This window comes from Biomphalaria glabrata, chromosome 18 (genome assembly GCF_947242115.1).
Source record: "Biomphalaria glabrata chromosome 18, xgBioGlab47.1, whole genome shotgun sequence".
Taxonomy (NCBI): domain Eukaryota; kingdom Metazoa; phylum Mollusca; class Gastropoda; family Planorbidae; genus Biomphalaria; species Biomphalaria glabrata.
In genome coordinates this window covers 18,183,612-18,208,664 of record NC_074728.1, presented here as the reverse complement: position 1 = coordinate 18,208,664, position 25,053 = coordinate 18,183,612, and the positions used below count along the sequence as shown (strand labels likewise).

The 25,053-nt window shown below is 36.7% G+C and overlaps 2 protein-coding genes across 3 annotated transcripts in view; both read left to right on the top strand.

Moving 5' to 3' along the window:
• Positions 1-142: 142 nt before the first annotated feature.
• LOC129924052 (uncharacterized) lies at positions 143-12,046 on the top strand. 2 transcript variants are annotated; one of them, XM_056017714.1, is made up of 8 exons: positions 143-404; positions 2,511-2,594; positions 5,551-5,607; positions 5,737-5,880; positions 6,796-6,891; positions 8,909-8,981; positions 9,695-9,835; positions 11,582-12,046. In XM_056017714.1, exons 1-8 carry the CDS (start codon positions 374-376, stop codon positions 11,658-11,660), a joined length of 705 nt encoding a protein of 234 aa, XP_055873689.1. In that variant the 5' UTR covers positions 143-373; the 3' UTR covers positions 11,661-12,046. The 2 variants fall into 2 exon arrangements, with proteins under 2 accessions (XP_055873689.1, XP_055873690.1); XM_056017715.1 differs by lacking the exon at positions 143-404 and adding an exon at positions 1,636-1,757.
• Positions 12,047-14,971: 2,925 nt separating this feature from the next.
• The window catches only part of LOC106057859 (uncharacterized), a 44,126-nt gene continuing 34,044 nt past the window's right edge, over positions 14,972-25,053 (top strand). Inside the window, exons 1-7 of the mRNA XM_056017706.1 lie at positions 14,972-15,048; positions 16,290-16,359; positions 17,167-17,276; positions 17,369-17,466; positions 19,695-19,865; positions 21,115-21,267; positions 24,656-24,720. Coding sequence (XP_055873681.1) covers positions 16,299-16,359; positions 17,167-17,276; positions 17,369-17,466; positions 19,695-19,865; positions 21,115-21,267; positions 24,656-24,720 — 658 coding nt within the window. The 5' untranslated portion in view covers positions 14,972-15,048; positions 16,290-16,298. The remainder of the gene's footprint in view (positions 15,049-16,289; positions 16,360-17,166; positions 17,277-17,368; positions 17,467-19,694; positions 19,866-21,114; positions 21,268-24,655; positions 24,721-25,053) is intronic.

Below are 25,053 nucleotides of genomic sequence, written 5' to 3'. Positions count from 1 at the left end.
ACAAAAAAGAAAATAACTTATCTTATGAGATATATACCTTACTTCAAAAAAAAAAAAAGATGATTACGCCCTATGCGTGTCCCTAGGTCAATCTAGTCATGCAGTGACTTAAATTGAACAATCTCAATGATCCCGAACATAAGAGCACAGTTAGAAGACGGAAAGAGTTTTGGGAATAATATTCCTTACATATTTCCTTTAATATACTTTCACAACAGAGGCCTTTGAAATTAGAGACAAGATTGTAGGCTTGTATTTGGTTTAAGTTAAGCTTAGAACCAAACTGATGTTGTATGTAAATTGTTTTGTAACAGTATATTCTCAGACCTAATTCTTTTCATTCTACACTAATGTCCAGGGACTTTGATGTGATATGATAAATGAAAGCTTGGCTTCAAAATACGGTAACTTATATAATGATTGAAATTTAAGTAATCTAATTTAGATCTAGATCTTTCCAGAATATAAACTGTATAGTTAAATTACATACTTTCTTTACAGAAAAAATAAAGATATATAACGTAAGCAGCAGTAAAAGGTAAACTAATACAACAATGCGATATAATTTAAATCATTTTTGATTATAAGAATAATAGCAATGTCTTCGATTCTCCAAATACAAAAACTAAATCTAATAAAATACTCAGAAAGATACAAAGATTTAGGCACATTCCTAGTTCCATATGCTAGACACATTTGTACCAATGCTCCTTCTTCCCTACTGCTATTAGAGCTTGGCATGGGTTGCCGAGCAAGCCAGGAAAACCAGTGACTTGGCAGAATTTAAGTCATTGGTTAATATGCATGACTAAATGCATGACGCGTAGCACGTAATCATTTTGTTTTTTTTTGAAGTAACGTCTGTATAATATAAGATAAGATTCCGAAGATTAAGGACGCATGCAGATATTTACATGACTACGCAAACCCAATTGTGACCTGCATATTTTCCTGCATCTCATGCAGATAAAGCCGTGGTCCGCTGGCGGTCTATTTAAGTTTTCTTTTCGTCTTCTGCGTCTGTCTTCAATAATTGCTTTTTCTTTCTTTCTTGTAATTAATTAACATAGACCTAGGTGGATTTGTAAAGATGACAAAAATAACAACAACAAAAAACAACAACAACAACAACAAAAACCTTTGATTGTATGCAGTGCCTTAATCAACAAGGAAACAATACATTTGTATAGTTGTATTGCCCGAAATCAAGATTTAAGTTAAGCTAAGTAAAGTTAAGAAATAACATATTAAATTGTCGCAATAATCGTCCACAGCAAGTGGGAGATTCAGTGATTATCAGTCAGTCATTATGATATCGAAATTTATATTTTAGAAAATACGATATCAAGATAATTACCATCATACATTATTCTTGTAAGAATTTAGATTTCATTATATGTTTTGAATGTTTGGAACAGGCTGCCACTATAGGTCTCGTGTGTGCGAATTGAGTTTTAATATTAGATTTTGATAGCAAAACTTGGGCATTCATCGTTAGTAAGGTAATGACTGTACTAAATATATATATTGCCTTTAGCGATTATGATTGCTTGTAGCCTGTTAACTTATAGAGGTTGTGATGGTGGAAACGATTGCCCGAGCTAAACAATCATTATTTTAATATTTTCAGAAGCATAATTGTTTGGAATGAGCTTCATCTTAATGTCAGACTGTATGGATTGAAATGCCTTCAGAGTTTTATTTTGTGTAAAATTGAGTGCCCAAGTAATCAATCAATTATAACCCATTTCACATGGGTAGATAGATCTAATAGATCTATATAAATAAAGTAATTGATTTTTACAGCTGACATACAAAGTTGCCCAGTTGGAAATTCATGACACAATCTAATCATAGCTATCATCATTAGACAAAGGTGTTTGAAAGTTGTGCCTTAGACAGATAAATTTTTTTTTCTATTTTTATCCCAGTTTTTCTTTTTTTTTAAACTTTGGGTTCCCAACACTATAACTTCGACTACAGGAATGGAACTATCAAGACTACGATACATCAGAAAATACATACACATTTTTTGTTATAGCGTCAAGGTATTTACCAAAATGTAGCTCAGTTTGTCTAGATATAAATTCTGTCACACGTTTTGACACATGGAAAGAACAATATTAAGAAGAACAAACAGACTTTGATAGAAAAGAGGTTAAGGTAACAGCAGAAAAATATAATTTAATAAAAACAAATAATTTAATTAATGTAAAACCAAGTTAAAGATTCTGACGTGATGATTCTGTGAAGTGTTACATAAGGGGATTGAAACCTATTTAGCCAGAGAGAGCTTAGAATTTTTGGTTAGAAAGTTGGATCTAGTAGTGGCTAGTTTTAAGGTAAATAGTTGCTTAGTTTTACTGATCATTAGTATTTTATCCTGTATCTAATTTGTATATGAACTGTATATACACAAGAAAGAATTTAACTCCGGCAATATGTATAGCCGACCTATGTATGTTAAAGTAGATCTTTAGTTATACCTACTAGTAACTTTTTTCTTACAGGCCTACATGTTCATGAATATTTTTGTGACAAGTGTATTCTCTTTTTCGTGCTGTTCCTTGTATGTTGTCAACCAACAGCAGCAGGTAAAAGTAAATGGTTGTTAAGAGAAGTAATTATGAAATTCATTGTTTTTGGTTTGAATGAGATTAAAGGTCTTAGACAGTTCATCAATGAGTACCCGCATTTAAAATAAAGATAGATGATCTAGAAAATAGATAGATGAAAAGATCGGATAATCAACGTTCATGATTGAAGGAGTAAAACAACATTGAACGTAAAGGGAAGCAATTGACAATTGAATTCCTATTTTCAAGAACAAAAAAACAAACTTATATTAATCACAATGTCTGTCTGGGTGGAATCTTGTACACGTCATTTCTACCAGTTCCCAGTCTTGGATCAAGCTGAAATTTTACACAATTATTCATTGTCGACGACAACACACTAATCAACTAATACGGTTAAACTAATTAGTTAGCCAATCTCTGGATGGCTGCCTGGTCGTGCGGTTTGCGCGCTGGACTATCGTTCAGATTTATCGATGGTCCAGGGTTCAAATCCTGCCCGCTCCCATAGGAACATCCGAAACATGTAAAACAAACAAACAATCAGTCGTAATTAATTACCATCATAAAGAAAATGTACCTAAGCTTAGATGGGATATACCCTGTATAGAGAATTAGGACGTTCGCTAAAAATTGTAAAATAACATTAGTCTGTAAAACCTTCTATTTTGTATTTGCTTCAACAGCTTAGAGGCTTGAATTCTCGAGTTCCAATTCAGACTCGAACAACTTTTTTTTGGAAAATTGCTTTTGAAAAAGCCGCTCGGAAAGCTTTTCCCAGATACACTCCCACCGCTCCCTCTGGTCCACAGAAAAGATGCACCATATATAGAGCTTTCTTTTTTTTTTCACATGTTACTTTTTTAAACTAGTGTTTCATTATTTAGTATCACAAGAAGTCTCAGCTTTAAGCCTCCCAGTGTTTAGTGTCACAACATAAAATGTCTCAGCTTTAAGTCAGTGTTTAGTGTCACAACATAAAATGTCTCAGCTTTAAGTCTCTCGGTGTTTGGTGTTGCTACATAAAATGTTTCAGCTTTAAGTCTCTCAGTGTTTAGTGTCACAACATAAAATGTCTCAGCATTAAGTCTCCCAGTGTTTAGTGTCACAACACAAGATGTCTCAGCTTTAAGCCTCCCAGTGTTTAGTGTCACAACATAAAATGTCTCAGCTTTAAGTCAGTGTTTAGTGTCACAACATAAAATGTCTCAGCTTTAAGTCAGTGTTTAGTGTCACAACATAAAATGTCTCAGCTTTAAGTCTCCTAGTGTTTAGTGTCACAACATAAAATGTCTCAGCTTTAAGTCTCTCAGTGTTTAGTGTCACAACATAAAATGTCTCAGCTTTAAGTCAGTGTTTGGTGTTGCTACATAAAATGTCTCAGCTTTAAGTCAGTGTTTAGTGTCACAACATAAAATGTCTCAGCTTTAAGTCAGTGTTTGGTGTCACAACATAAAATGTCTCAGCTTTAAGTCTCTCAGTGTTTAGTGTCACAACATAAAATGTCTCAGCTTTAAGTCTCTCAGTGTTTAGTGTCGCAACATAAAATGTCTCAGCTTTAAGTCAGTGTTTAGTGTCACAACATAAAATGTCTCAGCTTTAAGCCTCCCAGTGTTTAGTGTCACAACACAAAATGTCTCAGCTTTAAGCCTCCCAGTGTTTAGTGTCACAACATAAAATGTCTCAGCTTTAAGTCTCTCAGTGTTTAGTGTCACAACATAAAATGTCTCAGCTTTAAGTCAGTGTTTAGTATCACAACATAAAATGTCTCAGCTTTAAGTCTCTGAGTGTTTAGTGTCACAACATAAAATGTCTCAGCTTTAAGTCAGTGTTTAGTGTCACAACATAAAATGTCTCAGCTTTAAGCCTCCCATTGTTTAGTGTCACAACATAAAATGTCTCAGCTTTGAGCCTCCCAGTGTTAAGTGTCACAACATAAAATGTCTCAGCTTTAAATCTCTCAGTGTTTAGTGTCACAACATAAAATGTCCCAGCTTTAAAACTCTCAGTGTTTAGTGTCACAACACAAGATGTCTCAGCTTTAAGTCTCTCAGTGTCTAGTGTCACAATATAAAATGTCTCAGCTTTAGGTGTCTCAGTGTTTAGTGTCACAACATAAGATGTCTCAGCTTTAAGTCAGTGTTTAGTGTCACAACATAAAATGTCTCAGCTTTAAATCTCTCAGTGTTTAGTGTCACAACATAAAATGTCTCATCTTTAGGTGTCTCAGTGTTTAGTGTCACAACATAAGATGTCTCAGCTTTAAGCCTCCCAGTGTTTAGTGTCACAACATAAAATGTCTCAGCTTTAAATCTCTCAGTGTTTAGTGTCACAACATAAAATGTCTCAGCTTTAAGTCTCTCAGTGTCTAGTGTCACAACATAAAATGTCTCAGCTTTAGGTGTCTCAGTGTTTAGTGTCACAACATAAGATGTCTCAGCTTTAGGTGTCTCAGTGTTTAGTGTCACAACATAAAATGTCTCAGCTTTAAGTCTCTCAGTGTTTAGTGTCACAACATAAAATGTCTCAGCTTTAGGTGTCTCAGTGTTTAGTGTCACAACATAAGATGTCTCAGCTTTAAGCCTCCCAGTGTTTAGTGTCACAACATAAAATGTCTCAGCTTTAAGTCTCTCAGTGTTTAGTGTCACAACATAAAATGTCTCAGCTTTAAGTCAGTGTTTAGTGTCACAACATAAAATGTCTCAGCATTAAGTCTCTCAGTGTTTAGTGTCACAACATAAAATGTCTCAGCAAGTCAGTGTTTAGTGTGGCAACATTCAGTGTAATGCCACTTAGTATTTCAGCGTTGACTTAGCGTTGACTGCCTCAGCGTTGAGACGATCTATTAAAAATAATTCTGTGCTTTTAAGAAAACGTTGACGTTTATGTTTGTAGACAATTAGTCTCCTCGCCCCCAACACAGACACTCAATGTTAATTACATATGTTCACCTATAAAAATACTCTCTCATCAGATGTCTCAACAACAACAACAACGATAACAACTAACATAGTTACACAGCCGATGAAGGGTAAGAGTTAAATTATAGACCTTTATTCTTAAAGTGAATCACACAATATTTTTATGGTTATGAAGTAATTCGTTATCTTTAATTTTATGTTTAATCAAATGAAGGAAGTTTTATGTAACTTTTTTAAAGTCTCAATGGTATGTCCTCCTTACACCTGGGGCACCAACTGTGACCAAAGCTGCATAAATTGTTCTGACCATTGTGACCAGGACTTAGGAATCTGCAAACACTGCAAGCCTGGACATAAGTATCCCTTCTCCTCGTGCACACAAGGTACTGTATTGCGTATTACAAAGTTTAAATCAACCCACTCTGTCTGTCTGTCTGGTGAAGAATGGGATTTTTTTATTTAGGATTTTCGCGCGCCTCTGAGTCCACCCAGCTCCTATGGGTACCTGACATTAGTTGGGGAAAGTAAAGGAGGTTGGTCGTTGTGCTGGCCACATGACACTCTAGGCCACAGAAACAGATGACCTTTACATCATCTGCCCTATAGATCGCAAGGTCTGAAAAGGAAAGTCTACTTGTTTTATTAACACAGACGTCTAGATTAACACATGGATATGCTTAGTACGTAAATATCTTCATTTTTTTTTAAAGTAACGTCTTTATTATATAACATAAGATTAAATTCTATTCACAAGTAAATTGTTTACTAAGCTCTATTCACAAGTAAATTGTTTACTAAGTTCTATTCACAAGTAAATTGCTTACTAAGTTCTATTCACAAGTAGATTGTTTACTAAGCTCTATTCACAAGTAAATTGTTTACTAAGTTCTATTCACAGGTAAATTGTTTACTAAGTTCTATTCACAAGTAAATTGTTTACTAAGTTCTATTCACAAGTAAATTGTTTACTAAGTTCTATTCACAGGTAAATTGTTTACTAAGTTCTATTAACAAGTAAATTGTTTACTAAGCTCTATTCACAAGTAAATTGTTTACTAAGTTCTATTCACGAGTAAATTGTTTACTAAGTTCTATTCACAAGTAAATTGTTTACTAAGCTCTATTCACAAGTAAATTGTTTACTAAGTTCTATTCACGAGTAAATTGTTTACTAAGCTCTATTCACAAATAAATTGTTTACTAAGTGCTATTTACACGTAATTGTTTAGGGAATATATTGTCTCGCCTCTTCTCGTTTGTTACCTCTCCCTCAAAACGAGCTCCTTTATTGTCCCCAGAGTGTGACACTTATGAGTTTGGCAGAGATTGTGAAGGAAGATGTCTGAGGAAGTGTGGCACGGATTGTTTAGAAAGAAAACAAGGCATTTGTCCAGGTTAATTAACCTAGAACACATTCTACAGAACAATGACACACGATCTTAGTTCATACTCCAATATGTAAAGTTAGCTAAATGACCTGTCTAATTTAAATATGCATTAGTCTCTTGTTTGTCTTGCTTAGTCTGTCCAAAGGCTGAGAGAAGCGTCTTTTTGATATTGATGTGATGCAGTCTGTTTGTGTTACCAAGGTGATATGAAGAAAGGGAGTATTTATTGTTAGTTGTAGAGAGAGAGAAAGCTTTGCCTTAGGACGGTCCCAAGCCCAGCTGAGAAAGTCGTAGGGCTAGCTACCCTACCGTGTAGAAAAATCCCTAGCTACAGAAACACCAAACAGCGAATCAACAGAAGTCACGGACCTGGGAGAGGATGGAACTCCTGCTGGAAGGTTTATGACGCAAGTATGTGAAAGCCAGAGTCATCTGGAAGCTGACAGGCCGAAGACCATCATCTCTACCAGGACCATCACCACATGAAACGTCCGGACATGTATGAGGCAGGAAAGATAGCGGAAGTGGCAGCTGAGATAAAAAGGTATAACCTCAGGAATCAGTCAGTCAAGATGGTCTGGTTCCGGGCAGAAAAGGCTGACTTCGGGTGAGCTACTTTTATACTCAGGACATAGGCAAGAGGCGACACACACCAAGGGAGTAGCCCTAATGCTGTCTAAGCAGGCTCAGAGAGCAATTATTGGATGGGAAGCACACGGACCACAGATAATAACAACCACATTCCACACAGTGCAGAAGAGGATTAACTTTGACATTGTCCAATGCTACGCCCCATCAAACGACAGTGAAGAGGACGAGAAGGACAATTTTTACTACAGGCTGACTACCATCTTACATGACAGACCGAAAAAGGAACATCCTTATCATAATGGGCGATTTCAAAGCTAAGGTTGGCAATGACATGGGAAAACATGCACTAGGTGAGATGAATGAAATATACGTTATGGAGTAGAGACCTGGAGAACCACCATCACCACCATGAACAAAATTCCAGGTATTTATCAATATTTGTCTGAGGAAGATTCTTATGATCCGCTGACCAGACAAGATCTCGAATGAGGAACTGTGGCAAAGAACAAAGCAGCAGCCCATTGAAGTAGATATCCTTCAGAGACGCTGAAGCCTGCATCCAGCATAACAAGGCAAGCCCTAACCTGGAACCCATAAGGAAGGAGGAAGAGGGGACGGCCCAGGAATACATGGCGCCGCGATTTGGAAGCAGGTGGGGACAATTGGAGAGACTCGCCCAGAACCGAGATGCCTGGTTGGTGGCCTATGCCCCAGAAGGGATCACAGGCACAGACGAGATGAGATAATGTAGAGAGAGAAAGAATTAATTTAATGTTAGTTTTGTAGAATGATGCAAAATAATCGGCGCTGTCGTAAGCCTGTTAAAGTACTCCAGACGACTTCAGGAAGCCAGAATGCAAAGAAGTGTTTTTATAGTGAGTTTGACTTTGTTTAAAATACCATTTTATATTTTTACTAAAGTCTACTACATTTATTTCATTTTATCTAAAGTTGAATTTGTCTGTTGTGTAATTAAAGTTATATTTAATTTTGTTTACAAAAGAAGTTTATTCAAGTTATTTCAATTTCTATAATTTAAAATAGCATAAAGTGGTTTAGTTGTCTACCAGCAGTCTGGTGATACAGGTCCACGACGCCCAACTACCCACAAACCAACTACCCGCAGTGCGTTTGTCAGGATTAAGGCACATTTGAGACTCAAAGAAAAGACCTTATATTGAAGACATGCGCAGACGACAAAAAGAAAACATGAATAGACAGCCTGCTTTGTCTGCACGAGATGCGTGAAAATATGCAGGTCACAACTGCGCTTGCGTAGTCCTGTGAATCACTGCACTCATCATTAATCTTCGGAATCGAAGACATTGTCATTATTATTATTAGGCTTAAAGTGTAAATTTGAAGAGACTGTAAGCAAATAGCAGGAATTGAAATGATCTCTGATTATTGATACTTTTTATTTCATCCCCAGTGAATATTTGGTATTACACTTTTATATTTGTGATGGGACTTTTTATGTTGACAGCTTTGAGAATCATCTTTGAGTAAGTTTTTTTAATGCGAGAATTTTTTAGGGTTAGTGATATTTTCCAATCTTGGATAAAACTGAAATGATTAATTAAATGTTGATTACAATGACTAACATGTTTACTGGGAAAAATAGTGTAGTCTTGTATTAAATTCCACGGTGCTTTCATGCGCAAGAAAAATCTACCGTATTTTCTTGTGTATAACCCGCACAAATTACGAAATAAGTAAAAACTTAATCGTACAACACGCACCCCTTATATACCCCGCATAGGTAAAGCATGACTTTAATTTCATTAAGCATGACTTGTCGTAAACAATCAGTACCCAAAGTACTATCATTGGTACTATTTATTTGCGCGAGGTTTAGAATGGTAAGTTTATAAAACTTTCCAATCTACATTTCACAACCACATAGCGAACTCTAGTGTGCATAAAGACCCATTGGTACGTCCATAGTTTCCGTTATATGTTTAGGAGTAACATTAATTTTGTAGGCCCCCTCACTTTTGTATACCCCGCACAGCTGCCAAACGTTTGAAAAACTTGTATAAACCCGCGGGTTATATGCGCTAAAATATGCTGACCACAGAGCAAAGTGTAGCTGGGCAGTATTTCACGACGATGGATGTGCCACACCGCAGTGATTCCTAAACTACGGTCCGCGGGCCACATTACGCCAGTGATAAACGAAATGTATATTATTATCAGTGGAGTGTCTCTATTGCAGCTTGCATCGTGTGGGGAAAGTAAAGAGTATAAAGGTCAAGTTGAAGGTCAAGGTTGATCAAGGGAGGCCATTCAAGCCTGCACTTCTCAGTCCAGTCTTTTTTCAACGTCCGAGTGAGCTGGACAAAAAACACAGCACTGGGTAGAGTAGCATGCATTCATTTCATTAACTGAATTGTTATAGACCTGAATACGAAATAAACACGTAACAAAGAAATGAAAAAAAAATTTTTAAACAAAGCTTATTTAAGGAAAAGAACTGCAAAATAACTGCCGTCTCTCTCTAAATACTGCAAGGTGTAACTCCTTTTTTCTATTAACACAATTAATTAACCACTAATTGATTTAAAAGGGGGGTGCGGTAACTGTCGTATAAATACTGCAATGTTTAACTTCCTTTTTATATAAACATAATTAATTAATAACCACTTTTTGATTTAAATGAATAGGCGCGGTGGCTGAGCGGTAAAGCGCTTGGCTTCCGAACCGAGGACCCGTACATCGCAATGTCTGAAAGGGGAATTTGTATACTTTAATTGATTTAAAAATCGGCTGATTTTTAGCAGCCTCCAAAACGGGGGAAAGACGCTATTAGTTTTGTGTGGCCTGTCCGTCCGTCCCGTTTAGATCTCAGAAACTAGAATAGAAAATGAAAATCGGACATCATGATATTTTAGATCATTCAAAGTTCTGATGCAACGGCCACTTTTTTCTTTTCCGAAAGTGAACCATCTAATTTTTTAAATTCTATATGCAAGCAGATTTTTCAAAAAAAAAAGTCTTATTGTCATTTGTACACAATTGTAGCTTAAAGTAGGCCAAGAATTATTTTTTCTTTTTCGTGTTGCCAATTTATCTAATTTTGTCGGAAGAATAAATCTTTTTTAGTTTCTCTTTATTGCAATCTAACTTGTTATTAATTTTGAATGTATGGTTAAGGTTAATAATTATTATTTTAAAAAATATAAGTGTACGCTAAATGAATATATGGGGAGATGCTGTGGCTGAGGGATAAAGCACTTGGAACTGGAAGTCCCGTGTTCGAAACCTGATGAAGACTCTAGGTGAACCACTTCGGGGGTCGATTTTGAGTTTGTGTTTCACACAAACTGACTGTGTAACCTTTTTTTTTTTTATCGATTCAAGTATCGTCCTCAACTATGAACAATCGTGTAAAGTTTCAACTTGATCCGAGAATGGGAAGTAGGAGAAATAACATGTACAAAAATTGTACCAGACAGACATATCGAGTTGATGTAAGCTTTGTAAAAGAAGAAAAATGTAATAGAGAGAGAGAGAGAGAGAGAAAGAAAGTGAATTTTAAAAAAGGAAGAAAAAAAAAGGAAGAAAGGGAAAGGGAGACAAAAGAGGAAGAAAAAGAAAAATAATGATTGAGAAAGAAAAAGAGAGATTATTAAAAAAAAGATAGAAAATGAGAATAAAAAAGAGAAAGTGATAGACAAAAAGACAGAGAAAGAGAGACAGAAAGAGCTAGAGCGTAAAAAAAAAAAGCGGGAGAGAAATAAATACAAATGAATGAGAAAAAAGAGAATGAAAGAAAGAAAGAGAATGAGAGAGAGAAGGGGGGGGAGTCAAAGAAAAGTAAAAAAGATAGATAGATAGATAGATAGATAGATAGATAGATAGATAGATAGATAGATAGATAGATAAATAGATAAATAGATAGATAGATAGATAGATAGATAGATAGATAGATAGATAGATAGATAGATAGATAGATAGGTAAAGCCATATTTTCGCGATGATTGAAGACAAGAACTATTCAGTTATTGTTTTCTGTAATTTGTAAGTAAAAACATTTCAACGGAAGTACACGTCATAGTACTCTACACACTATATTTAGTTACACCTTTTGTTTCTTTCTCAGACGTAAACAAGATTTACTTCAAGAACTGAATGCAAGGAAGATCTCTTCTTTAGGAGGTACTGGAGACAGTTTGGCCTGAGGGAACCAGTCGTGGGCCGCATTTCTGACTTGTGTTGTGTAAATATACATTTCATCCACCAGCCAAGACTCCACAAACATTTCTATGTTTGAATAATGACAACTTGTGCCCCGATATTCATTGTATATTATGTACATTATTTATTGATACAATGGACCTCATTCACCAAAATGAGGGTGACGTGATAACATTATAAAACAACGAAAAATACTATCACGTGATATCCATTGTTGTTTCGAACCATGTGAGAAGTTGTATAGAAGAGATAGGGAAGCACGTGGCTCAATATTATTTGTTTTACGATTGGTGAATGAAGTCCGGTTTATATGTAAATTATACTAAACAAGCCTTTCTTTTTTTTTTTAGAAACTTACTTGACCTAGTTCTACATGGAAAAATAAAATGTTTGTATATCACATATATGTTTATTCTTGTTATTTCTTAGTTTGTTGGTGTGTCGTAAGGTGGCTATAGTTTATTTCATAGCTGATGAGATGAGAGCTGCGATATTAGCAAGCTGCAGAACGTTGTCACTCAGGCGGCCCTTCTCCCTTCTCAAAGCAGCTGTAGGACCAGATAGTCAATATCGGTACAGTTAGCAATCAGCAGTGTCACAGATTCTGTCAGGATGTAGCAGATTATAGCATCATGCGCTACAAACTGCAGAATGAGTAGCGGCTCAAACTTTTCCTCAGAGCTAGCATCCCGAGGCTTCGGTTTAAATCTTGGCTTTAAAGATGCACTCAAGTCAGGTTACTCTCACGTAACTAAATAAGTCACGTGGTCTTACAAGCATATGGTTTACAAAAGATGAAACACGTAGGCCTACCTCTGAGACAACCAAGGAATGCTACTGACAAAGAATGATGCCAAGGATGACTTGCTAAAAACATAAAGACTACACCAGTGATGGGTAAACTATTTTAGTAGCAGGACAAAAACATAAAGACTACACCAGTGATGGGTAAACTATTTTAGTAGCAGGACAAAAACATAAAGACTACACCAGTGATGGATAAAGTATTTAAGTAGCGCGACAAAAACATAAAGACTACACCAGTGATGGGTAAAGTATTTTAGTAGCAGGACAAAAACATAAAGACTATACCAGTGATGGGTAAGCTATTTTAGTAGCAGGACAAAAACATAAAGACTACACCAGTGATGGGTAAGCTATTTTAGTAGCAGGACAAAAACATAAAGACTACACCAGTGATGGGTAAGCTATTTTAGTAGCAGGACAAAAACATAAAGACTACACCAGTGATGGGTAAGCTATTTTAGTAGCAGGACAAAAACATAAAGACTACACCAGTGATGGGTAAAGTATTTAAGTAGCGCGACAAAAACATAAAGACTACACCAGTGATGGGTAAAGTATTTAAGTAGCGCGACAAAAACATAAAGACTACACCAGTGATGGGTAAACTATTTTAGTAGCAGGACAAAAACATAAAGACTACACCAGTGATGGGTAAAGTATTTTAGTAGCGCGACAAAAACATAAAGACTACACCAGTGATGGGTAAACTATTTTAGTAGCAGGACAAAAACATAAAGACTATACCAGTGATGGGTAAACTATTTTAGTAGCAGGACAAAAACTTCAAGACCAAAAAGAATACAAAATATTAATAACAGATTTAATAATAACAATAAGCCTTGTCTTCGTGCGCGAAGATTAATGAGTATTTTCCCTTAGCTACGCAACACCACCTGTGCCACATCCAGCGCAGGCATAATCATTGCCTAAAGCAATTTTTTTGTTGTTGTGAGATAAAACATGGTCAATGTAACAGAGGTGCCCCCACGTAAACGGTTTAAGGACAACTTAGGCACCAATTTGCTTTAACTGAAAGAAGAAAGCGCCTGGTTACATGTGGCTACAGCACGAGGCAGCTGGAGGTCACTTACAATGGCGCGGGATTCACATGTGAGACCAAAAGAAAATCCGCTGCCGAGGACAGACGCAGCAGCGAAAAGAAAATCGACCACCGGGGGACAGTAAAAGATTTAATGGCATTGAAATTAAACTAGTGCGATGAATAAAGAAGCTATTGTGTTGTTAACAATCTTTATATATAATTCTCTTCTTCCCTAATCAGGTCAGACGAGAAGTAAACATGTAAAACATTTTACAAACACTAAATAGCAGGGCCGGACTTAAGCATTGTGGGGCCCTATTCGAAACGGATTTTCCGGGGCCAAGTTTGGGTAGGGAAGCGGACAATAAGTCAAATTTAAGAGTTTGTATTAGAAAAAAAATTCGTCTATGCATTTTATTCATTGTTTACTATGTACAGAATTACTTTACTAGCCTTGCGTGTAGCAAAGTCATACAGTATATCATAATAATTCTGTTTCCTACATAGATCCCGCTCAATAGCAAGAATTATCCAATTGTTTCAATCTATCTTTGAGAATTGTTGACATCAAGTAATTCTTCATTAGTCTGAGGCGCGAGAAGCTTCTTTCACCTGATTACACAATTGCGGCTAATGCATATTGCCGTTTTTATTAATAGCGCGTAGGATTGACGTTTTCCATATTGAATGACACCCTAAATGACATTTTTTTTCTATGTATTTCCGTATATTTTAAGGTCTTTTTCGTATATTTTGCAATTTCGGGAGATTTCCAGGGGCTCCTGGTAAATCGACAGGAGTGCGCGGGAAATCTGTTTTAAGTTATAAAATGGTTTAATTTAATAATTTAGACACCTTGAATTAGCGCGGGTTCCATGAAAGTGCGGATCCTTCGGTCACATAGGTTGTAGTGGCCTAAGACCGGCCCTGCAAAATAGCGGCGTATGCTATGCCGCCGGTCGACTAGTTTGTCATAATGTAGCTCAAATTGGGAAGTAGTTGTTATTACAGGAATCTGTTCACTCGTAAGAGAACAATGGATATGCTTGCCCTGGATGTGGCAAAATATGTATGTCACGGCTGGGGTTGCGCAGCCACGGGGAATACTGCATTCCTCACTAAGCTTCGGAATCGAAGACAAGCCTTATTATTTCTAACAGCTTTTTCTAAGTATCATGATAGAAAAAAATGCATACTGATGTATACGATGCAAACATGGCACGGGATGTATTAAACAGTTTTGTGGGCCGGAGTTAACCTGCGGACCGTAGTTTGTCCATCACTGGACTAGAGTCACTAGATTAGCACATTGGTAGGCATAAGGCATACACATTTTGTTTTATCATGACACAACATTATCGGGTTATCCCAATGAAACAAAATAAATGATTCTAGGCACCGCACCAAATGTGACAAAAATTGGAATTTTAATTTTTTCGAAAGTTTATTAATGTTCATTGTTTAAGTCACAGTTTAGTGTTTTCTAGTTTTTTAAATCTTTAAAATTATATATTTTATGTAAGGTAAATATAAGTCAGATAACTCTAATAGTAATAGCAATTGGAACCTATTTGTTAGATTGTTAAATATATCTAAGAGTTATAACATTTGTAAACAAAAAGTCAATAAATTTAGATCAAGTTTAAAATTATTTTTTTCTAATACAAAAACGTTCATACCATTAGTCAATTTGATTAAGTTTAAAATTTAATTTCTAATCCTGCAATGACAATATTTGAATAGAGTTAGTTAACTCTTGATTGTCTGATAATATAGGGACCTGGATGGTGTCGGATTCCCGAAAACAGAGGTTAGCTGTACTTAAAAGACTTTAAACATATAACAAGAGATATTCTCTTAGACATTCAAGGCTATTTAATAAACAACACGAAAATATGTATCGATCTAAAAAAAATACAAAATACATTCACACACAGCACTACTGTACTAGAATAACAAAACCTGATGAAAAACTCAGAAAAACATAAAGATAGAGGAACAGTTCGCATCCCACACGCTAGTACATATTCGTACAAGTGCTCCTTCTTCCCTAGTGCCATTAGAAAATTGAATGGGTTGCCTGAATCAGCCAGGAAAACCAATGACTTAGCAGAGTTCAAGTCATAGATTAACATGCATGAATAGATTGACACATGAAATGAGTAGGGCGTGATTATCTTCTTTTTCGAAGTAACGTTTGTAATAGATAAGATAAGATTACAATTAAAGCCAACCTATATCCTCAAAAAATTAGGATACATACTTCGGTGCCGAGTCGGATTACTGAGTGTTGTTTATTTTACATGTTTCGGATGTTCCTTTGGAGTTAAGGATAACCTGCTTCCGAACTCAAAATCTTCGCAGGACATGGCTGCGGGCAGGATATGAACCCTTGACCATCGAGACAACGATTGACAGTCCAGCGAACATACCGCACGACATGACAGCCTTCCTGTGTCGGATTACAAAGCATCCAGAGTCAACGGCATAAGTGAATCTGAAATTAACAGATCATTAATTGCTTCAATAAGAAAGAGCCTATTAGCTAGTTAAACTATAAAATAATTTTTTTAAAAGTCTGTAGGCTACATTTACATAGAGCATTGTTTTCAATATATCTTTAATATTGTATGTATTATCTTAATACCATAGTCATAACTTCAAAGTTGTACATTTGACATTATTCAAAATAGACAACAATACCCGGCCCACCATTAACGGTATTATGATTCCTCTTATGCATGGCCTCTCACATCTATTTCAGTTGCAGACGATGCACTGTGCTGTCGTTATTTGGTACGCACAGACAGTACTTTATACTGTAGTCACTGCTGGTATGTACACATCCGTTTTCTTGACCAGAATCTAAGAAAAATTTTTTATCTCCCTTGTTAAGGAGAGACTTTTTAAAAGTCAAGAACAGTAAGACTCTACATATCGTGGTTTTAAAGTTAATTAAAGAACAATATTTAACAAAAACTGTAAATAACTTTTAATAACTAACAACAGATTGAAAAACAAATGGAAACCCCCCTCCCAGAAAAATTATTCTGATTAAGCGAATGTATAAAGCTACTAGACTTTATAATCTTATATTTTAATGATAGGCCTTTAGATTTAGACTTAAAAGACGGCGATGAGAATGTCCCTGACATTAATTTGTTAACTGTTGTTGAATGAATAATGCCTACATGCCTACCAGAAGACGTGCAATCAGTTCAAGATGAATATTTTTTAGTGCTCTAGCCATATTTAAATTAATTTGTTTTTTATACTTTGAACAAAAAACCAATACGGCTGAAGTAGAGTGTTCCCAGTGAGGTAAACGAGTTAGTAATTCTTTTCTCAACGATAAACATCAACTGCCACATTTCAAGGAAAATGTTTAGAGCCGTTTTTTCAGAAGCTCGTACACCCACCAAAGTCTTCCTACCCATAAGGCACTGTGAAAGTGTGACTTGAATAGAGGCATTGTAACAAGTCTACAGAGTCTGTACAAGTTTGAATTTCTGCTTTTACGTCCTCGATATTAATAAAAGCGGATTATTAAGAAGTTCAAGATTCATCAAACTTTATAACAATGTTTAAGATTCATCATTTGTTATAATAATGCTAAGAATTCATCAATTGTTATTTTGTAGAGATCGCCAGCCAGTATGGGAGACATTTTTACATCGTCACTCCAGGAATGTTTGCTCGGACTGAGCCAGTCTACTTGATTCTACAGCACATTCAGGATAACACAGTTCCAGTGAGTCTCAGATTATTGAAAAACAATTACACAGAAATCGTATCTTATTTGTTCTTAGGTCTAAGAGTAATAAGATGCATTGTTATGGACAGGTGAACATACAACTGGTTGGAGACTGGAGACTATTGGATCAATCAATTAATGTCCCATCAAAGTACTTCTATAAACTTCAATTGAAACGACAAGCTCTGTGAGTGTATCAAGAATGATTGTAAACTTTAGTTTTGTATACAGAATGATTGTAGACTTTAATTGTTTATACAGAATGATTGTAGACTTTAGATGTATATAAAGAATTATCGTAGACTTTAGTTGTGTATACAGACTGATTGTAGACTTTAGTTGTGTATACAGAATGAGTGTAGACTTGAGTTGTATATAAAGAATGATTGTTGACAGATGCAGCCTTAGCAGAGACCTGGGCGAGTGGCATATGCGGGGCTTTGGGCCTATATATCCCGTACAACTACAATATCACTCTAACGGGCTTGTCCGCCTCTAACACTGTTGATAATAATTTGAGAAGTGTAAGCAGCTCTTGGAGCTTCTGTCTCAGATAAAGGAACCAAACCTGAACTACTGGCCAGAATTGCACAGTCCACAGCAGCACTTGCAAAGCTCAAAACAATTTGGACCAACAAGGCTTAGCCCTCGACACTAAAATCAGATTGATTCCCTCTCAGGTCACTGCCACATTATTATATGCTTGCGAATATTGGAATGCATATCTCGAGAAGAGGATCCCAGCGATGGAGCTAAGAGGCTACAGATAGATCTAAGGTATCACTTTCAAAGACCGCGTCACGAACGAAGAGATACGAAACAGTATTAATGCAGCAATTGGACCACACCACGACCTGCTAACCACTGTCGAAAAACGTAAACTCAAACTCTATGGCCTCGTCACAAGATCCTCAGGGCTCGCAAAGACCTTCCTTCAGGGAACAGTACCAGGAAGAAGGAGAAAAGGAAGACAGAGAAAGCGTTGGGAAGACAATGCCAATGAATGAAATTCTATCCTAGGCAAAGAACAGAGAGAAATGGAGAAACACGGTTAACAATTCTTGTGTGGTGCCCCAACGGTCCAACAGACTAATGGATAGGTGAAAGTGTTATTAGTAATAGAACAATCTATTTATGTTTTTTAAGATTATAACGTGACAGAGTTGGATATTAGTTGTACATAGTTCATAGAGGCTTTCCTGTACATAGTTCATGGAGGCTTTCCTGTACATAGTTCATAGAGGCTTTCCTGTACATTGTTCATAGAGGCTTTCCTGTACATTGTTCATAGAGGCTTTCCTGTACATAGTTCATAGAGGCTTTCCTGTACATTGTTCATAGAGGCTTTCCTGTACATTGTTCATAGAGGCTTTCCTGTACATAGTTCATAGAGGCTTTCCTGTACATTGTTCATAGAGGCTTTCCTGTACATTGTTCATAGAGGCTTTCCTGTACATAGTTCATGGAGGCTTTCCTGTACATTGTTCATAGAGGCTTTCCTGTACATAGTTCATGGAGGCTTTCCTGTACATAGTTCATAGAGGCTTTCCTGTACATAGTTAATAGAGGCTTTCCTGTACATAGTTCATAGAGGCTTTCCTGTACATAGTTCATAGAGGCTTTCCTGTACATAGTTCATGGAGGCTTTTCTGTACATAGTTCATAGAGGCTTTCCTGTACATAGTTCATGGAGGCTTTCCTGTACATAGTTCATGGAGGCTTTCCTGTACATAGTTCATGGAGGCTTTCCTGTACATAGTTAATAGAGGCTTTCCTGTACATAGTTCATAGAGGCTTTCCTGTACATAGTTCATGGAGGCTTTCCTGTACATAGTTCATGGAGGCTCTCCTGTACATAGTTCATAGAGGCTTTCCTGTACATTGTTCATAGAGGCTTTCCTGTACATAGTTCATGGAGGCTCTCCTGTACATAGTTCATAGAGGCTTTCCTGTACATAGTTCATGGAGGCTTTCCTGTACATAGTTCATGGAGGCTTTCCTGTACATAGTTCATAGAGGCTTTCCTGTACATAGTTCATAGAGGCTTTCCTGTACATAGTTCATAGAGGCTTTCCTGTACATAGTTCATGGAGGCTTTCCTGTACATAGTTCATAGAGGCTTTCCTGTATATAGTTCATAGAGGCTTTCCTGTACATAGTTCATGGAGGCTTTCCTGTACATAGTTCATAGAGGCTTTCCTGTACATAGTTCATGGAGGCTTTCCTGTACATAGTTCATAGAGGCTTTCCTATACATAGTTCATGGAGGCTTTCCTGTACATAGTTCATGGAGGCTTTCCTGTACATAGTTCATAGAGGCTTTCCTGTTCATGGTTCATAGAGGCTTTCCTTCTGTACACTTTGTTCCTATCAGTTTGTACGAGCTATTTCAAAATATGCAAATGATTCTAACAGGCCTGTTAAAGCCCAAGTTGAGCCGGTGGTCTTCGAAGTCAAAAGCACTGGAAAAATACGATTTTATTTCTCCGTGTGCGTCGTGGTCCACAAGGGACCGCAAGACGTGGCTACATATCAAGCCTGGCCCACTGAGCTGTTCGGGACTGACTACTACGTCTTTACTCTCAGGTAGGTCTCTGTAACGTAGCAGAATAGCTGCCCGCAGTAACCTTAGCAACAAGCTTCGCTCTTTTTCTAGAAGGTTCTTTTAGAAAAGAAAAAGTAGCCTTTGCATCAGAACTTTGAATGGACTAAAAATATTATGATGTCTAATTTTCATTATCTTTTCTAGTTTACCAGATCTAAATGGGACGGACGGACGGACGGACAGACATTTCACACAAAACTAAAAGCGTCTTTTCCCCTTTCGGGGGCTGCTAAAAATTACCCTTTTTGTCATGAATATTTGTTAACCGCTAATTTGTTGTTCGCTATTTTGTCGGTGATTTTTTTGTCATAAGATATTTTGTCGTGTCACAGTTAAATTACCTGATCTATTAGGACTATGATAAGGCATGTTGGTGAAGTGTCGATCACAACTTTGATACCGAATAAACATTTTCACACCAAGTATTATATCTGTACATTTGTGCGTGTGTTGGGGAGGGCCTCGAAATAATGGAAAAAAAGACCAAAAGTAACACATTTATCAATTCGAATAAGCTCGCCAAACATTAGGACAAGACAAACTATAAGTAATTTTTATGATAGACCTGTAATGATAGACCTTTAGACCTATATTTAGAAGATAATGCTCAAAATGTTCATGAAGATTAACTTATTAAACACATGAATCCAATAATGCTTAACATTAGGAAATTCCCGAACGCAAGAGTCCTTTCAAAATCGATGTTGGATCTAGACCTAGATCTAGTTCTCTAGCTAAATTTAAAGATTTTTTTTTTACTTGAAAAATTATAACGGTCAGAGTATAGTTTTCCCCGTGTGAGCTAGGAATTCTTTTCTCAACGATATACATCAACTGTTAAATTTCTAGAGCCGTTTTCGAGATTTGTGTCCAGGTTTTTGAACCCACCAACACTCGTTTTAGTTTTCACGAACGTACAAGTTAAACAGAGGTATTATAAACACATACATCATAAATACATGGCCCATATATGTTGACCCGTGCCAGCAAAAGTCAATTATTCATGACAAGTTATACATAACAGCACTAGAGAACATTCGTTAGCATGAGCAGAAAATGATAACATGGCGAAATTTATCGAGAGGCCCCCATCTGACGCGAGGTCCAAAGGTGCGCTCCAGTTTGTGACACCTTATTTCTCGTATCAGATTTTTTATTAGCCTTTTATATGTGAAAGGTCTAGTACATATGGTCAAACAGGTAATGAGGTCTACTCATCTTTCTCTCCAGGTACCAGCCGTTTCTCTACCTTGTCGCTAGTGAGGATTACACGAACTTCCACATAGGATTGAAAAATAACATGCTGAGTACTAACCTCAAACTGGGGTTGGAGTTTCATTCTGCGGAGGGGGACATGATTTACTTTAAGGGTTCGCTCAAAAGGTAAACTTATTTATGTTTCATATATATATATATATCACGATCATCAATGTGCCTGATGTCACGATCTTTTATGAAGTTAGATGTCACGTTGAAGATTATCTTGATCTAAACAGCACAATCAATGATCGTGATTGCCGAGGATCTAGAAATCGTCAGTTGATAGGATGATCATTTAGAAGTTGCTAGTTGATAATATGATCATCTAGAAGTAGCCAGTTGATAAGAAGATCATCTAGAAGTTGCTAGTCAATTAGAGGATCTAAGTATGCTATTATTATAATCAATGAAGAAACTTCTCTTCGGCAAATACAAATACTTTAATTCAGAACTTGAAAAAGCTAATCACATTAGTTGGATTGATATACTGTGATTGAATAAAACATAAAAATGTATATTTCTACTAGAATACAATAATATGATCATGTCATCTTTCTTAGAGTTCCAACACGAGACTTTAGTACATCTTCTCTCTAACACGTTCCGCTCGACACTGGCGGTAATATCTCCAAGCTTCTAGATCTTTGGGCGTTACCACGTGACTAACATCTCTTTGTCGCTTGGTTAATCAATTTACCAATAAAATACAGCTTAACGTACAATAGCTAATATTTCTAACCAATCACATTTATTCTAATAAAAGGTTTCTGTAGACTTGTATTTTCCCGAGCTAGCTGAAATGTTGCCGGCAGACCTTGGGTTAAATATAGACAAAGCGTTCGTGACAATATGCATGTATGTATGTATGTACGTATGTATGTATAACTAGCACTTGTCATCAGAGCAAAGAGAGGTGCACTCGCTACATATAAGACGAAACCTACCCAATGCAACCAGTTAACTCTGAAAAAAGCAAGAACTTGCTGATCGAGTCTATCCAGAATCTCAGTGCTGCTTTCGCTTAGGGAGATCCACAATTGACATGATTTTCTCCATCCGTCAACTTCAGGAAAAGTGCAGAGAGCGTAGGATGACTTTGTACATTGCATTCATTGACTAATCTAGTCAGCAGAGAAGGCCTCTTTAAAATACTACAGATAATAGGCTGTCCACCCAAGCTGCTAAATATTATTGTCTCTTTCCACCAAAATATGATGGGTACTGTGCTGAAGAGAGAGGAGCCCCCACTTTGTGAGTACTGTGACTCTCGTCTCATGGTGGAACATATACTCATTGATTGCCCCATATACCAGGATATTAGGGGATATTTTTTTTAGAGCGCACAACTTAAAAACACTGTTCGATAGTGTTGACCCTGGGAAGGTAATGGGCTTTGTCCGGGAGGTGGGGTTGTCTACGAAGATTTGATTTGTGAAATTGTGAACATATAATATTTACAAAAGTTTTTTACTAAATTATTAAATGTTCACTACCTTTACTGTTTTAACTGTGAGTAGACCTTGTTTTTATGACTTAACTAAATAAAACTTAGCTCTTGTGGTATGAAGGAGAAGTAACCCTTTAGGGGTTACGGGCACGACATAGCCTAAAGTGTGTCGAGGTGCCAAAACTCAAACTCTGCCACCAAAGCGAAAGCCACCTTGACATGCAACATATGTATGTCTCACCAACATAGGGCTCCACAGCCATATGAAAAAGTGTTCCAGTTGAACCATAGTCGTTCTACGACTGAAGAAGGCCAATATATATATATATATATATATATATATATATATATATATATATATATATATATCGTCGAAACCTCTGTAGGTTTGGGTCTTACTAAATAACTCAGTGTTGACCTCTGGGCAGTTTCACCTCTGGATCTAAGCAGACGGGCTGAACTCAGCAATTGGATTTCTTTAATAGTCTTGTTATTGGGCATTCACGTTTCGTCAAGACATCGCAAACTAAAGAGCATTCTATGGTGGCTGAGTGGTAAATCGCTTGGCTTCCGAACCGAAGTGTTTCTGGTTTGAATCTTGTTGAAGACTGTGATTGTGAATATTGGGATTCGTAGGACGCACTTTAATAGGTACCTTTATATTAATAAACTTAAAGCTGTTGGTCTCGTTTTGGACTCCCTTGTCAACAGTTGCGTATAGAAACAGATGACCTTTACATCATCTGATCTATAGATTACAGGTCTGAAAGGGGTACTTTAATGTTACAGATTTACCGGGTTATCCTCGCAAGGCTCAACACATGCTGATTGGTTGGGTTTGCTGGTCATGACATTTGATAAGTGTACTTTACCTTCACTCCTCAAATAAAAAAGGGGAGGGGGAATATTACATTAACCAAAGTAAGTTATTACAAAGTATTAAAAAATTCAAATATTTTTTATGCATAAAAACAAGTAAAAAATATATAAAATACTTCGCGGGTTCGCAAAGACCTTCAGAGAACAGTACCAGGAAAAAGAAGAAGAGGCAGACAGAGAAAGCAATGGGAAGACAACATACAAGAATAGAAGGGCCTGCCATTGAAAAGAGGTTCTAAGGCAAAAGACAAAAAAGAATGGAGAAAAACAGTTGTCAGATCCTGTGTGGTACCCCGACGGTCCAACAGACTAAGAGATAGGTGAAGGTGAAGAAAAGAACGATTACTTTGTTATTAATTTATTGGAGGCACGGTGGCTGAGCGGTAAAGCGTTTGGCTTCCAAATCGGGGGTCTCGGGTTCGAATCCTGATGAATTCTGGGATTTTAAATTTCGGGATCCTCTGATTCCAACCAGCTCTAATGAGTACCTGACATTAGTTGGGGAAAAGTAGGCCACAGAAACAGATGATCTTTACATCATCCTCCCCTAGAGATCACAAGGTCTGAAAGGGGGGAACTTATTAATTAATTACTGTTAGAGATTCAAAAATTTAAGCATTTTGTAAGCCGCTACATCTCCCCCCCCCCCCCGAACAATCCTTGTAAAGCGAATGTATACATCTCCTAGACTTTATTCTATTCTAATGATAGGCCTTTAGATCTCGACTTACAAGACTGTGAGCAAACTGTTTCTAAACATTAAGCTGTGAATAGGAATAAATAAATGAATAAAAATACCCGAAAACTATAGTCTGCTCAAGATCAATATTTTCAAGTTCTCTAGATAAATTTAAAAAAAAGATGTGTGTGTATACTTTAAAAGCTTATAACGGTCAAACTAGAGTTTTCCCAGTGTGATTGACAACCTGGTCACTTATTCCTTAACAATGTACTTTAACAGACAAATATCCAGGGAGATTGTTTTCAAATAGGTGACCACCCAGAAGGCTTTACCCACCCACTCATTCCAAATGCGCAACTTGAATAGTGTTGCTGTTAGTAAATACCTAACATAGCTTTTCTAACAATATTTTTTTTTGGAGGGGGAAACTAAATGTTTGAACATATACAATGTTTCAGTTACTCACAGTTGTTTTTTCTTTTTTTAAAAATTACATTGTGTAGTGCTCATGGGCTCAGCATTGATTACTGTGACGTGAGCCTGTTCCAGAATGTCTCAACTTTAAAAGGTAAACCATTTAAAACCTTGGTTTACGTAGTGTTTTGTAATGAATGGCCCCGACCAAAGCGACGACACGAAGCTGCCAATTCAGAAAGTAAAAATAAATTATAATAAAAATATTATTATTATTGTTATTATTATAATTATTATTATTATTATATTAGAGACGAACGAGCGTTCATTCTCTGGCGCTGCTAGGGTCAAATTTCGTTAAAGGGAAACAAGATTCATAGTAGTCTCCCTTGAACAGTTTCCACTGATGAATTGGCTGGTCATTTGGCAGGTCTGCAGCAGTACCGCCCTCTGACAGGCAACGAGAATGTTCTTAGGAATGTTAAGG